This window comes from Puma concolor, chromosome A2 (assembly GCF_028749965.1).
Source record: "Puma concolor isolate L17-30 chromosome A2, mPumCon1.1.hap2, whole genome shotgun sequence".
NCBI classification, from domain to species: domain Eukaryota; kingdom Metazoa; phylum Chordata; class Mammalia; order Carnivora; family Felidae; genus Puma; species Puma concolor.
Window position 1 is genome coordinate 24,882,361 of NC_141668.1, and position 15,364 is coordinate 24,897,724.

A 15,364-nucleotide genomic window follows, 5' to 3' on the forward strand; every position below is an offset into this window, starting at 1 on the left:
AATTGGTTTTGTGCTTTCTAGTAGGTGTATTCTATTAAGACAGACACTGGTAAGTATGTTTTCCAGTATGACTGTTGTGATGGTGATATAGATCAGGATTCTGTTCCAGTAACCTGATTACTTAGTGAATCTGTTCATGTTCTTATCCTGTAATCAAGGATTTTTGTTTTCTTGCTGTACTTTTAGTGTAGGGTGATGCGAGATCTCAAAGGAGCGCATGGAAAGGTTAAGGGTCAGTCCCTGGGCTATGCCTTTGCAGAGTTCCAGGAGCACGAGCATGCCCTGACAGCCCTTCGCCACATCAACAACAATCCCGAGATCTTTGGGCCTCTGAAGGTGAGCCTTTTCCTGTGGGGAGACCTGATCCTCTGAGGGCCATTTGCAGAAAACCATTTCTCTCCTTTATGTCCAGTGTCCTCTGACTTGTGTGTGGTGGGGAAGAGTAGCCAGTCGGTGGAGGGAATAGCAGTGATTCAGCTGATGATTAGAAGGAATTGAAATCTAAATTGGACAGCCTGCTTGCGGAACTGGCACCCTACCTTTAAGTAGAGTAAGTGAGCAGGAGAGAGGGGAGTAGTGGAGGACAGCTTAGGTCATTGCACTCAGAAATTAAGAAATCTATTGAATGACATTTTCCTTTTGACACAGAGACCGATAGTGGAGTTCTCTTTGGAAGATCGAAGGAAACTTAAAATAAAGGAACTGAGGATTCAGCGCAGCCTGGTACAGCACTGAAATGTTTTTCTGTTTTTGTTTGTTTGTTTTTAATTGTGGTCAGATACACATAACACAGAATTTACTATTTTTAAGTGTACAGTTCAGTTAAAACGATTTATTTCAGGGACACCTTGGCTCAGTTGGTTAAGTGTCCAACTCTTGATTTCAGCTCAGGTCATGATCTCACGGTTTGTGAGTTCAAGCCCTGCATCAGGCTCTGCACCAACAGTGCAGATTCTCTCTTGGGATTCTCTCCTCCTCTCTCTCTGCCACTCCCCTACTCGCGTGCACACTTTCTGTCTTTCAAAATAAATAAATAAGCTTAAAAAAAAAACTATTTCAGTTAAAACAATATATTTAAACTCCTGATTTGTTCAGTTTGTGGTTCTGCACCCTTGAAATAGGTCTCTCTACCTGAATCAGTTCTTTGTTACCCTTTACTCTTAGTTCCCTAGAACTCTCAGGCCATCTTCTCCTCTGCTAGCCTATCCTGTGATAGCTCCACAGAAGGGAAAGGAAGGAGAGAGGAGAATCAGGCTGATATTATTAGCGATGAGCAATGCCAGTACAGTGTTTGGTGATGGTACATGTCAGAGGTAGTGGCCCAGATGAAAGTTTTACATTGCTGTAGATTTCATCTATCTCTTCCAGAATTCTTAGATGGCTCCAGGAGTGTGATGCCTGATAGTGTTTTAGTGTTGTTTTTAAACCAGTGTGGTGTCAAGGAAAGAACAAGCACAGGAATACTTACGGTCATGGTCAGGCTCAGGCTCTTCCTCTGAGTTCCTTAGCAAGTTAGTACCTTTCTCAGCTTCAGTTTCGTTTGTAAAATAGGATCAACAGCATCTACCTCGCATGATTGCCCGGGATTAAGTGGTAACAGTGCATGGTCAGCACACAGTCAGCACTCATTTTCTTACCCATCTTCCCCAGGGCGTAGGAGGCCAGGTTATTCTTGATACCATAACTCCTACAGCGTCCATTGATAGCATATCTTAACTTGCTTATATACCAAATATTTGTACTCTTTGTGGTGTGTATGGTGGACTGACCAATAGAAGAGCAGTTTCGGTGGTTAATACAGTGGTCTTGGGTCGGAAAACCTGGGATCTGGTTCTTGTTCAAGGCAGCTTTGTTGTTCTAGATGTAGACTTATTTACTGCTGTAAGCTATTGCTGTGGAGTGATTCTGAAGCTAGTGACTTAGAAAACTACTCAGATGGCTCTTTTGTTGCCTATACTTGTGTACATACTGCTCTTTGTGTAAAATTGCCCCTTTCCCTTGGCTCAAGAATACTTCTACACAGTTTTCATGTTCAGATCAAATGTGCTTCCTCTAGCATTTTTCTACCTCTCTCAGAAGAGGTAAGACCTCCTTACTTGTACTTTCGTGAACTTCCCTAAGATCTTTAGTTTTTCACTTTGCTTTGTTTGTGTGTCTCTTGTCTCCACTAGGTTGAAAGTACTGAAAGGGAAACATTGTTCTTTCCCTCTGGACCCTTACCTTAGAAACTGACACTGGCACAGTACAGGCTCATAGCAGATCTTTGTTGTGTCAATTATTACACTAATTTCATGTGAATCTGCTTTTTCTTCTACTACAGTGCAACATAAATCTGTAACACCTTATGCCTTCCTTCTCATAGCATCTTTTCCGCATCTTCACTTCATTTATTCCTTCTCTAGTGTTCTTCCTTTCGTTATGTAGATTTGAGTTTCTGACCTAGGTCATCTTCCTCCTTTGAAGAAATTCACTTAGCCTTTCTTGCAAGATAGGTCCCCTGGTGACAGATTCCTTCTTTTAGTTTTTTGGGGTGTGTGTGTGTGTGGTTTTTATTTCTTTTTTTGAGAAAATCTTTATTTCTCCTTCACTTTTGAATGATAATTATACTAGATGCAGAATTCTAAGTTGGTGACTCCCCCTCCCCCCCCCACCCAAACTTTAAATATTTCTGTGTTCTCTTCTTTCTTACATGGTTTCTGAAGAGTTCAGTGTAATCCTCTGTAGGTAAGGTATTCTCTACCCTCCCCCTCCCCCCAGCTACTTTCCAGATTTTCACTTGGTCTTTAATTTTCTGCAGTTTTGTATGATGTGCCTGGGTGTTGAGTTACTGGTATATATTTGGCTGAGCTTCCTGGATCTGTGGTTTAGTATCTGTCACTAAGTTTGGAAAACTTTCAGCCCGGTTACTTCAAATATTTCTTCTCCCTCTGGGATTCCTCTCACACACGTGTTACACCTTTGGTAATTGTCCCATGCTACTGGCATGTTCCTACTGGCTTTTGAGTCTTGGACATACATGTACTTTCCCCTGTCTCTGCATATGGGGAGGGAAGTAGTGGTTTCATGTCCCCCAAACTGGTAACCATCTGTTACTATATATTCACTTTCCTATAATTTGTAACTATTCAGGGGAAGAAGTCCCCTGCTTTCACTACGCTCACATAAAGCTCCTTTTCTGCTGAGTGTTTCCAGCAAATAAGCCTCATCCAGAAACCGGATGGCAGTCTCTTGTTTTATGCAGCAAAAAGTGAAATCCAAGCCTGCAACCGGTGAGCCCCAGCAGGAACAGCCAGTGCTTGGAAAAGACCGGCAGCGGAAAGCAGCTCAAAACCACACACAGGAACAAAGCAAGGCCGCCCTGGAGCAGAAGGGAAAGGTGCATTCTACCTCGTGGACGGGGTTCCAGACCAAGGCTGAAGTGGAGCAGGTGGAGCTGCCTGATGGAAGGAAGAGAAGGAAGGTCCTGGTGCTCCCCTCACACCGAGGCCCCAAAATCAGGTGAGATGCAGGACTGTGGCATAGAGCAGTGGGTGGCTTCTAAAAGGGTTTGTTCTCACTTAATGCTTTCTTATTGTAGCTTTTGTTTGGATGAAAGGGATGTTTAGTACCGTGTCAGTCCCCCACGAGGGGTTCGCGTGCAGGCATCTCTACACTAGCAGAGATGTGCTCTTGGACCACCAGGAGGCTGGAAGAAGCACTAGCAGAGGAGACCTCGGGGCAGCCTTCTAGGGCAGGCCTTCGTGCCTTTTTCCCTCTTCTGAAGAGCCTCCTCCCATCTGCAGGGCTGTCTCTGTTGGCTGAGGCCCACCTACTCAAGGTTATCTTGCAGATCCTATTTGAGGCAACAGATTAGTGCTATCCACAAAAGCCAGTCTTTACAAAATATTTGTTAAATAAGTGAAGGTGTTTGAGGATCCTGTGAGGTTTTAAGCTGAAACAACAAATACAAAATGTTGAGCCTTAGGGTATTCTGTTACAGTATTCTTTTTTAGAATGACTTGTCATGGACTTAGAGCCAGTGTTAAAAAAGGAATTTTATCTTCTGGCTTAGACAGCCTCAGAGGTGCCAGTTAGAGGAAGAACTCAGAGTGACACTTACTTGACCTCTTATTTCAGGCTCCGGGACAAAGGCAAAGTGAAGTCTCTCCCTCCCAAAAAGCCAAAGCCCCAGATAAACCAGCAGAAGCAAGAGAAGCAGAAATTACCTTCCAAGCAGGTGAGTTCTGTAGGGCACCAGGCTTTGGTATAGCATAGCTCTGCCCGGGGCTGGCAGCCGCTTTTGTGCCCTGATTAGTTAAGCAAAAAGAAAGGGCTTCTGGATTGCAGCTACATGCAGGACTACAGCTTTATAGAGGATGTTGAGGTAAATATATAGTTTTCAAAGTGGAGAGAATCTGGGACACCTGGCTAACTCAGAAGAGCATGCAACTCTTGACCTTGGGCTCGTGAGTTTGAGTCCCATGTTGGGTATAGAGATTACTAAAAAAAAAAAAAATTAAATTTAAAAAAATAGGGGCACCTGGCTGACTCTTGATCTCAGGGTCGTGAGTTCGAGCCCCACATTGGGTATAGAGAGCACTTAAAAATGTTGAAAAATGAATAAATAAAAAATAAATAAATATTATAAATAAAATAGTGGAGAGGACCAAGTGTATCAGTTACTCTATTTCAACAATTATCTTATTTTCTTATTCCTCATACATACTGTCCCCTGCCCACAACATATTAAAGCAAACTGCTTCGCATATAAATATGCCTTATAAGAAAATGAGGTATACTGCTCAGAAAAATACCTCAGAATGCATCTCCAACTTACCAGGCCTTAAAAATATACATATATTATGCCATTATCATACTTAATGAAATTAATAGGAAGCCGTTAATATCATTTAATATGCAACCCATATTAAAATGCCCCCAGTTGCCTCAAAAATGTTCTGTTATAGTTGGCTAGTACAAATCAAGGTCCAGAAAGAGTCCACACATTACATTTGGTTTTTATATCTCTTAAATCTTTTTTTCCCCCTATAATACTCTTCCTTATCACCTCCCTTTTTCCATGCTGATAATTCCTTGGAGAAACTGAGTCATTTGCCCTTTAGAATGTATTACGTTTTAACTTTAGCTGCTTGCTTCCTTGTGGTATCATTTAACTTGTTCCTGTGATAACCATGTAGTGCCTGTAAACTGGTAGCTAGATGTACCGGCTTGATTAGAGTCAAGTTCCATTTTCTTTTTTTTTTTGAAAGATTTTATTTATTTTTAAGTAATCTCTACACCCAACATGGGGCTGGAAGGCACAACCCCAAGATCAAGAGTCATACGCTCCACCAACTGAGCCAGCCGGGTGCCCCTCAAGTTCACTTTTCTTGGCAAGAGTATTTCATGGGTAGTGCTGGGTGCTTTCTGGTGCGTTGACACCCTAAGGCACATAATGTCTGGTTGCCCCATGTTTAGTGATGCTCAGGGGTTGATCAGTAGATCTGTAGGCTTAGGGGTTGTCTGCCTGTCTTCTGTTTGTAAAGTTCCCATCAGCTTCTCACCTGATGGTTTTAGCACATACTGATGATTGCTATCTAGATCTGTGATTTCAATATGGGTTCCAGATGGTGGTTTTTTAGGGTTTTGTTTTTGTTTTTGTTTTTCCTCAGTTCTACATTGTTTTAGTAGAACTTTAGAGAAAAGAATTTTCCCTTGTCAACTATTTGGTTACCATGCAATACCATTTATGTTGGAAAGGCAGGATAAATGCTTGATTTCATTTCTCTTTGTCCGTTTTCAGAGTAGTGATTTGGTGCCCTACCAGTGAGATTTTTTTAGTACTATAGATTCGTAAGTTTTTGTATACTTGATATGTTTCAGTCAAATATAGTTATTATTCTTGTCCCATCTTAGGCCAGCAGAAGGCCCTTCAGGGTGGCTCTCGATGCTTTCTGATATGAGCCTGTCTGTGGTAGTGTCCTTGCTTTCTGGTACAACCCGATGTTGCAGCTCATCTTACATAATTTTTCCCCTGGTCCTGGCGTTAGCCATTTTCCCAAGCAGCCCTAGTTTCTTTTAGTAGAAAATGGTTGTTCTACATTCTTGAACATCTGAGGTCAAGCATTCTTTTCTCCTTCCCTAGTCCCTTTCTGTTAAGTTTCAAGGGCAAAGGAAGCATTAGCTTCTCCTCCTCCTCAAGGAATCTGTCTCTGGGAAGTCTGATCCATGTTGTACTATCTTATGGAGCTCTGTCTCTGAAATCCCATAAGCAGTATTCTTGTTAAGGGAAAGGGCCAGCGAGAAGGTCTAGACTCTGGGCTGACTCTTTTGCAAGAAGACTCACGTGAGCATCTAAGGGCTAGAGCTCAGGAGCACCTGCAGTGTTTTAGAGGGGCCCTTCTCTTAGGCATTCCTGGTCTGGTTTCTTGCCAGTGGACAATTCATTTTGCATTTTCTAAGGGTCACTCTCTGGAAGTTCACCTCTTGTGGTGAACAGGATTTCTTATTTTCTCTCTTGGGTGGTGTTAAGGGTAAGGTGATATTCAGTGCTTGAAATTCATAATCTTGTTTTTCCCTATTTCATTTATAGACACCTAGGAGAAAAGCTAAGGGAAATAAGACTGAAATCCGCTTCAACCAGCTGGTCGAACAATATAAGCAGAAATTATTGGGACCTTCTAAAGGAGCACCTCTTGCGAAGAGGAGCAAATGGTTTGATAGTTGATGATGGTAGCAGACTGGATAAGAAGCTGGATTGTGCACTTCTTGGTAAAGCTCCCAGATCTCCCTCCACGCCCTCATGTTATTCTCTGATAGGACACTCCCTTTCCTACCCAGTTCACCACCACTTTGGTGAGAGGCCCCCTGGGCTCTGCATGTTTGAACTTTGGGCCCTCCCCGGTGGGTGATTAGTGAACCACAAAGAGAAAGCTCAGAAAAACATTTGGATGCTTCTTGTGTATTATCCAGGTTACCGTGTGAATTGTGTCTATAACTGTTACTCACTTAATCCTTCCTTTCTCAAATGGAAAAAATTGTAAAGAGCATTCTTGAGGGGTGAATTTTTAAGATGTCTATTTTGTTAAGGGTCTTCTTTAAATGAGATCTTTTGTGGCTTTTTTTAATAACAAATGATCATTTCTAATAGATGTGAATCCTTTATTATTAATGAACGTTTTTGACTTTCCTCTCATTCAGTTACATAGTTCCACATACTGCAGGCATTAAGTAAGAATGGAGAAAAATGATTTCCAGCCTAATCTCTGAGAGATTGCTCTCTCTCTCCCCCACTTTCTCCCAGTGACTGGGAAAGTCACTGAGGGCAGTGAGTCCTGGCAGAGAGCAACATCTGATCATTGTTTGCCAGATGAGTGGGTTATTATTAGTAGTTGAGTAGAAATCAGTCTGCAGTGCCCCACAGACACTAGCCTAGCTGGTGATAACCCACATTTTCTTTCCTCCTTAGGACTTACAGAGGTAAGGTCTGATGGAAGGAGCTCTGAACATGAGGCCTAGGGTCGAGCCTGTCCTGCCCTTAACCTAATGGGTGGCCTTGAACCAAACACAGACTCTCTGAGCCGCAGGTTTCTTATCTATAGCGTAAGGAATGTAAAGTTTTTCTCTTATCCTTTTTGGCTCTGCTCTTTTTCTAACTCATTCATTGTAATTCATACTCCTTTTTTTAAATGTTTTCTTTATTTTTGCGAGAGAGAGAGAGAGAGAGAGAGAGCGAGCGCGCAAGCGAGCGCACAGTTTGGGGAGGGGCAGAGAGAGGGAGACAGAGGATCCGAAGTGGGGTCTGCACTGAGAGTAGTGAGCCCAATCTGGGGCTTGAACTCCAGAACCGCGAGATCATGACCGGAGCCAAAGTTGGACACTCAACCGAGTGAGCCACCCAGGTAGGTGCCCCCATACTCCTCTTTTAAACTCAGGATAGAGATGATTGGTTACTTCCAAAATTTTAGAGGTATCGCAAAAGCTGGGAGGGATGGTGAATAAATACTAGTGTAGATCCAAAAAGATCATGATAGCCTGAGGAATGGGTTAAACCTGATAAGGTGAAAATCACTGGGAACAAACATAAATTCCTTCACTTGGGTTCAAAAACCCTACTGCATAAGTTCTGGTGGGAAAGTCGGGTCCACCGAATTCACATTATGAAGCAACAGTGTGGCTGCCACACGTGTAATCGGACTGTTTGGCTGTTGTAGTGGAAATGGGATGTCTCTGGTGAGTCAGCTGCTAGGCCTCTGGGTTGGCCAGAGCACATGTGTAAGACAAATGTGATGACCAAGTTGGCGAAGGAAATAAAAATGTCAGACGGAAAACAGTGAGTCACGAGTTGATTATTGTTGAAGCTGGTTGTAGGTAAATGGAGATTATCTATTCGCTCTGATTTTGTGGACATTTGAAATTTTCCATAATAAAAAGTTTAAAAAGTCACATGAGTAACTCAAGGAAACTCGTACTGACGTGCCTGAGAAGGGAATTCTTGGGGTCTTATTAGCTTTTAGTAGAGCCCAGAAGGATACGTGGAAGCAGATGAGTAAAAGTCACAAGGAATCAGATTTTAGAAGAACTTCAGTGTGGCTGCTCCATGTCTGGAACAGTCCGAGTAGAGTAAGTCCATGATATTGCCAGGGGATCCCGGTTCCAGGGGATTGGGCTAGAGGAGGGGGTCAGCCCCCATAATTGGTCAGCCCCCATAATTGGTCAGCCCATTAATGTTTGGCCCCAGGATGACCTGAAGATGTGCTTCATGTCTCACCCTGGTCCCTGAGGCCCCTTTCTAGAGAAAACCTCTTCATTCTCTGTTTAGTGTCCTTCATACCCGTGGTCCTCAATAAGTCTGCCCCAGGGTTGGGATGGTGTAGCTCCTGCTTAAAACCCTTCAGTGGTTTCTCATCTCACTTTGGTTGAAATGTTAACTCCTTCCCGTAACATGCAGTGCCCTCAGTTGAGCCCCTATCACCTCCCCTACTTGTCTTTATCCATCTCTGCCGCCAGGACTTCCTCCAGTTCCTTTGTCTCTGCCACCTCAGAGCCTTTGTGTTTGTTCCCTTCACCTGGAGAGCTTTTCCCTCAGATCTTTTGCTAATCAACTCAGATCTGTAACTGAGCTGTAAACCCCTCCTGGAGCTCTTTCCTGGCTAAAGAAGGGCTTTTCTTCTCCTCTGTCCTGCCCCCATCACTGAACTGTGTTACTCTGCTTATTTTTGTTCTAGCATTCAGGTCTATCTGAAATTATTTGTTTGTTCTCTTAGTATGTATGCTTTGTGAAAGGAACTTGATCTCTCATTGGTCCTGGAGACAACAGCACCTGGAATTGAACCTGGCACATAAAGGTAATGAGTAAATATTTTCTGAATGAAAAAAAAAAAAATGGGCAGAGGAAGAAACAGTACTCAGTAGGTCAGAGAAGAGTTGGAAATGTTGTCCAAAGTTCTGGACTCTCTAGTCCAACCTGATGCTGTAATAAATGATGCTTTCTTCAGAATCATTGCAACCCTTGGGATATGGCCAATGCAGTATCTTGCAGTGAATGGTCAAAAATGCCCTTTATTGATTTAAAAATGGATAAAGGAAAGACCCTGGAAATATTTAATTAAACCTTTCTTGGGAGAGAACAAAAGGACAGGGGCTGTATCTCCAGCGTTATCTTGAGACTGGAGACTTGGCGAGTTTGAAATGTTCTTACACTAGCTTGGCCACACTTCTGTCCTAGGAAGGTCTGTGCACTGTGGAGGGAGTTAGATACTTTATTAAGGTATAATAATAATAATATAGGTATATAATATAATAATAATCATATAGGTATGATAATAATTAAGAATATCTACCACCTGCCGGTCAGCTAACCTGTTTTCCCTTTGCCAACTCTGCTCACCAGATACTTTTTGGGGGCATACAAATATATATAATTAACATTCAAAAGTATAAATTCATATTTAGGATAGATAAAAATTGGGGTTCATTCATATAGCTTTGCCTTATTCTCTTAGATCTAGATGCTTCTTCTGATAGCTTTAGCAACCCAGTATGTTTAAAACATCGTTCAACTGCTTGGAAAGTTATTGCTCAGTTCTTTTAAAAAGTGATATGAGTGATATGTGGACCAGTCATCACTTTCTCAACAACCGGATTCCTTATATGGTATCGTCCTTGGGGACACCTTACCACGGGTTATCTGGGCAGCTCCATTTACCTTTGCCTTGGGAGTATTAATGCACAAGACTTGTGCTCACTTCTTTGCCTCAGGGCCTAAAGTTTCATGGAATGGAACTTTCTGAATTAAACATGAAGGTGGAGGTACGTAGTTAAACAACAACAACAAACCTTTTGTTAACATCCAAGACCAAATGCCATCAGTCAGACTGGCAGGTTTCGGTAGCATCTTCCTGCTTGGTAGCCTGGTTAAATAAAGAGTTGTAAGATTGTGTGCTTTCTTTGCTTTTGGGGGGCTACTTGGTGGTCTTGAAGAATCCGCTCTGACCCAGGATGTACGGTCCCTTCGTTTAGGGTCAGCCTGCAGCTAGCATTATGTTTCAGCTGTCTTGAAGTGAGATCTGTCAGCTGCTTCTGTTACAGTTAGAGTGTATGAATTCATTCTCTTTTTTTCTTTAAGTTTTAATTCCAGTATAGCTGACATATAGTGTGACATTTGTTTCAGGTGTACAATATAGTGATTCAGCTATTCTATACATTACTCAGTGCTCATCATGATAAATGTACTTGGAATCCCGTCACCTTTTTCACCCATCCCCCCACCCACCTCCCCTCTGGTAACCATTAGTTCGTTCTCTTTAGTTAAGAGTCTTGGTTTGTCTCTCTCTCTTTTTCCTTTGCTCGTTTGTTTCGCTTCTTGAATTCACATATGAGTGATATCATATAGTATTTGTCTTTCTCTGACTGGCTTATTTCACTTCACATTATACTCTCTAGCTCCATCCATGTTGCTGCAAATGGCAAGATTTCATTCTTTCTTATGGCTGAATGTGAATTCATTCTTCAGAATACGTCCAAACATCCTTTGGTACGTTTTAGCCTTGAAAAGAGTTTTTTCCAACCAAACATTCAGAGCCCGGACCCTCAAGGTCCCAGAGATCCCATCTATTTAGCCCTCAGTCATCTGGGGAAGCAGGAGGTCAAATATGCCAGAGTGAGTCCCGGCCATCTTCAGTCTTCTGCCTACTGACTGACCCATGTGGCTAGTTCTCTGCTTATTATCCCCATAACTCACTTTTTGAGAACCGATTGACAGACATCTGCCCTTTCTGTCATATAAGTAGCAACTCCGCCCATGCTGCTTGGAAAGTTCCTGGAATCTTCTCCGCTCCAACGTGGCAGTAGCTCCGTCATCAGACTGTGAGGATGCCCAAGATGAATTTGCATTTCAGTTAGTTTCAGATGGTGCTCACCTGTGCTTTCTCGTACTCAGACCTAGCTGGTGCTTTAAGGGCCAGGATGAGGTTGCTTTGTGTTTCTGTCAGGCCAGATAGAGATTTTCAGACTTCTTTGTCCAAGGTTGACCAGTTTAGAAGTTATCCATATGTGTGGTCTTATTTTGGTTCTTTCGTTCTTGTGCTAATGCCTCTTCCTTACCAGGATGAATTGCAGAGTCTGAGACTGCTCATTGATTGGGGTGTTACTCAGTGGCCCAGCCATGGGTGGGTTATGGGTACATCTGCAATTACTCTGGCTTCTGATTCTGAACTGGTGTTTGGCTGCAGACAGGCTTCTGTGCTTAAGGAATGTCCTGGGGAAGAATATGGAAGACACAGGACTGAGCCCGGTAACTAATTCTGAGAAGAGAACTGCAGAGTCACCAGAATACCTTGGACCACCCACAAGTGGAACATTGATAGATGGCTAATCTAATTTTCCTTGGACTTGTCCATGCTGCCCAGAACCTGCTGCCATTTATCAGACATAGGACTTCACTGCTGCAGAGTCATCCCGAATCTCTTTCACTGGCCATCTGACAGAAGGAAAATCCTTTCTGCCCTTGAGGGCAGGGACTATATTTTACACTTTTCTGCATACTCTGCAATACTTAACAATGATTTACACATAGTAGGAGTTCATTTCATTCTGTGGAACTCCCTGAAGGCCATCCGTTTCAGGGTTTAGCTGGGCTTATGAAGGACAAGAGAGTCATTTCCAGAGGTGACGTATGTGAAAGGGCCCCAAAACACAAAGTGATAGAACAAGAATAATAAACTGCTGGTCACAGTCCTTTGAACACACCACCCATGTCCTTTTTGCTGTTCTTGTCCACACCAGTTTGTCCCTCCTTTCCACTTGTGTGCTACCCAGCATCCAAACTCAAGCCGGATTTCTCCCCGGGGACCCTCCCCAAACCAGGGAACTGCAATCCCTCCCTCAGTTTCTGACACTTAACTAGTTGGCATCCACTGACAGAGCATATGCTACTATGGCTTGTCGTATCTTTAGGTCTTGCTTCCTCAAGGAGACTTGTGAGCCTCCAATGGCAAGGACCTGCTTCCTGTAATCCCAGCCTCAGGACTTGGCACATGGCTGACCGTAGAGATTGGTTATCGAGGATGATGAAGACGAGGGGTAAACCAGACATATCTGCTGCAGTGACTTCTCCCCAGCTTGTCATTTTGTTTTCTTTTTGCTCAATCTCCTTCCTTACAGTAGGTGCTCAATAAATGTCAGTTCCTCCCCATCTCTCCTTTTGTCCTCCTCCTCTTCCCTGCATTGTTGTCTGACCTTCGGTCTGCTCAGATGCTGCTTGGTCTGCCTTGTGGCCAGAACCCATCTGATTCCTGTCTCCCTCTGCCCAAGGGACTCCCCGCCCTCCTGCATAGGGCTGGATGTTAAAGGCTCTTTCCACAAAAACCTAGCTGCAAGAAACAGATTCTCAAGTGTCTGCTCACTCCCAACCTCTCCATTTTCCCCTCCTTTTCCTCTCTCCTGGATTGACACTCTACTGTCCTCGTCACTCTTCAACCAAAAGATATTCAGATGCTGTGTCTTGATGAGACCACTTCAGAAAAGATTCTTTGTATGCTAGCTCATGTTGGGAAGACCCTGTCATGGCACTTGGCACCTTAGATGGAGAGAGAGGTCCAGAACGTTGTTCTCCTTTTGTAATGAGAGGACAGAATGCTGGTGCAACCTTCTGATAACATTGTGATTTATAATAAATATATATTTGGTCTTTGCCCCCTGGTCCTGGCACAGAGCTCCTAAAACCCTTGGAATTTCCTGTGAAGAGAGCAATTTAAGGTGTCTTCTGTTAGGTGACTTTTGGGGGTGCCTGGGTGGCTCAGTTGGTTAAGCATCTGGTTCTTGGTTTGGGCTCAGGTCATGATCTCACAGTTTTTGAGTTCAAGCCCCGTGTTGGGCTCCATGCTGATAGCACAGAGTCTGCTTAGAATTCTCTCTCTCCCTCTCTCCGCCCCTCCCTCCTCTCAAAATAAATAAATAAACCTTAAAAAAAAAATAAAAAAAGGAGGTGATTTTTGGATGCCCCTAAGGATGAGGGCTGGTGGCCAGAACAGCCAACCATGTGATTAGAGGCTGGAGATTGAGTTCAGCCGCCAGTGGCCAATGATTTAGTCACTTGGGCCTACGTAATGAAGCATCCATAAAAACCCAAAATGATGGGTTTTGGAGAGCTTCCAGGTTGGTGAACACGTGGAGATTAGGGGCGAGTAGAACACTTGGAGCGGGCATGGAAACTCCACATCCTTTCCCCATACCATGTCCTATGCATTTCTCCTGTCTGGCGATTCCTGAGTTCTATCCTTTTATAATAAGCTGGCAATCTAGTGAGTAAAATGTAAGTTCTATGAGCCACTCTAGCAAATTAATCAAACCCAAGGTGAGGGGGGGCGCTCGCCGGAACCTCTGATCTTATAACTAGTTGGTCGGAAGCACAGGTGACAACCTGGGCTTGTGACCAGCATCTAAAGGGGGCGGAGGTGGGAGGCAGTCTTGTAGAACTGAGCCCTTTAACCTGTGGAATCTGACGTTATCTCCAGGTAGATGGTGTCAGAATTGAATTGCAGGACGACTGAACCGGTGTCGGAGAATCGCGTAGTCTGGGGAAATCCACACGTTGGACTTGGGTGCAGAATTGTAGTTGGTGTCAGAATTGTAGACAGTAACTTTTAAAAGCGTCCCAACAAACGTAACTGCTCCAGTAACCCAGTGGCCATCAGTTGCCAAGTATGTGAGGTTGTCTAGCCCTCATAACACACCACCGGCTCTGCAGCAGGGTTCTGGGGAGCAGAGCAGGCCTGTGTTCCCTCAGAGTTGAGTAACGCCACCCAGAAATGAAGAACAACTTAGAGGCGGAGTGCTTTGGCTCCTACCAGGCCGGTGATGTCCACTGGAAGTCTGGAAGCAGCCTCCCTCGCTTAATCAGACCCCAGGCAAACCACAGGCCCACGATGGTGTCACTTAAGCCAGGTCACCAAACCCGGGCTTAATGCCTAACCTAATTGCAGTTTCAGTCTCCCCCAGAAATGTGAATCTTAGCCTGTCAATCAGGGATTTTCTGATAAGCACTACATGGGCCCTCTCCATCCCCCAAAGAAAAATGATGAGCCCACCTAATTAGACCCCTGTCCTTATACCTTAGGGGAGGTGACTTCGCCTTTCTTTTCCTTTCTTTTCTTCTGCTAATAACTTTCTTGCTCCACACTCCTTCCTATAAAAACCTTCCATTTTGTACATCATCACAGCAGCTCCCCTCTACCAGCATCCCCAGCTAGATGGGAGCTGTGCTATTCATGAATTGCTTAATTAAATCCATTAGATCTTCAGATTTACTCAGTTGAATTTTGTGTTTTGACAGTGTCGTAGTGGAGTGTGGGCAAAGCAAGACTGGGGCTTGCCCATCAACCTCAGCCACCCCCCCTCACCCATGGGAGAGGGCAGCCGAGACTCGAGACTTGAGGGGCTTTTCCTTGATGGGAGAAAGAACACAAAAGAGAACATCTTCCTTCTCATTTCGCCTCCTGACCCTTCCCAGAGGCAGAGTGGGGGCGGCCTGGTGGTTGGAGAAGCTTGCCTGAGGGCAGGTGGTCCGGCTGTGACAGGTGGAGAGCAGCATCAGGACCCGCCGTCCCCACCTCCCCAGCCCCATGCGGGCTGGGTTGGAGCGCCACTCCTCCCCCTGAAAGGCCAGCTGAGTGGCGGGGGGGGGGGGGGGGGGGGGGGGAGGGCGGGGCTGCTTTTTCAGAGCCATTGCCTACTCTCCCCTCAGGTGCCCTTTGCCACAGTCCTGGCTGAGGTCATCAAAGGGCAATCGTTCCTCCCACCGTCTCACAGCTGGTACAACTGGATGCCCCTCCTAAGATCCCCTGGCCACCTGAGCTGGGACCAGAGCAGGACTCCAACCTGGCCC

General features: G+C 44.4%; 1 protein-coding gene across 2 annotated transcripts in view; it reads left to right on the forward strand.

Moving 5' to 3' along the window:
• Positions 1-8,309, forward strand: part of RBM28 (RNA binding motif protein 28) — a 31,315-nt gene extending 23,006 nt beyond the window's left edge. For both annotated transcript variants that reach the window (XM_086690910.1, XM_025929753.2), the window contains exons 15-19: positions 187-336; positions 649-723; positions 3,242-3,498; positions 4,117-4,216; positions 6,572-8,309. In XM_086690910.1, coding sequence (XP_086547036.1) covers positions 187-336; positions 649-723; positions 3,242-3,498; positions 4,117-4,216; positions 6,572-6,706 — 717 coding nt within the window. In that variant the 3' untranslated portion in view covers positions 6,707-8,309. The remainder of the gene's footprint in view (positions 1-186; positions 337-648; positions 724-3,241; positions 3,499-4,116; positions 4,217-6,571) is intronic.
• Positions 8,310-15,364: the final 7,055 nt, after the last annotated feature.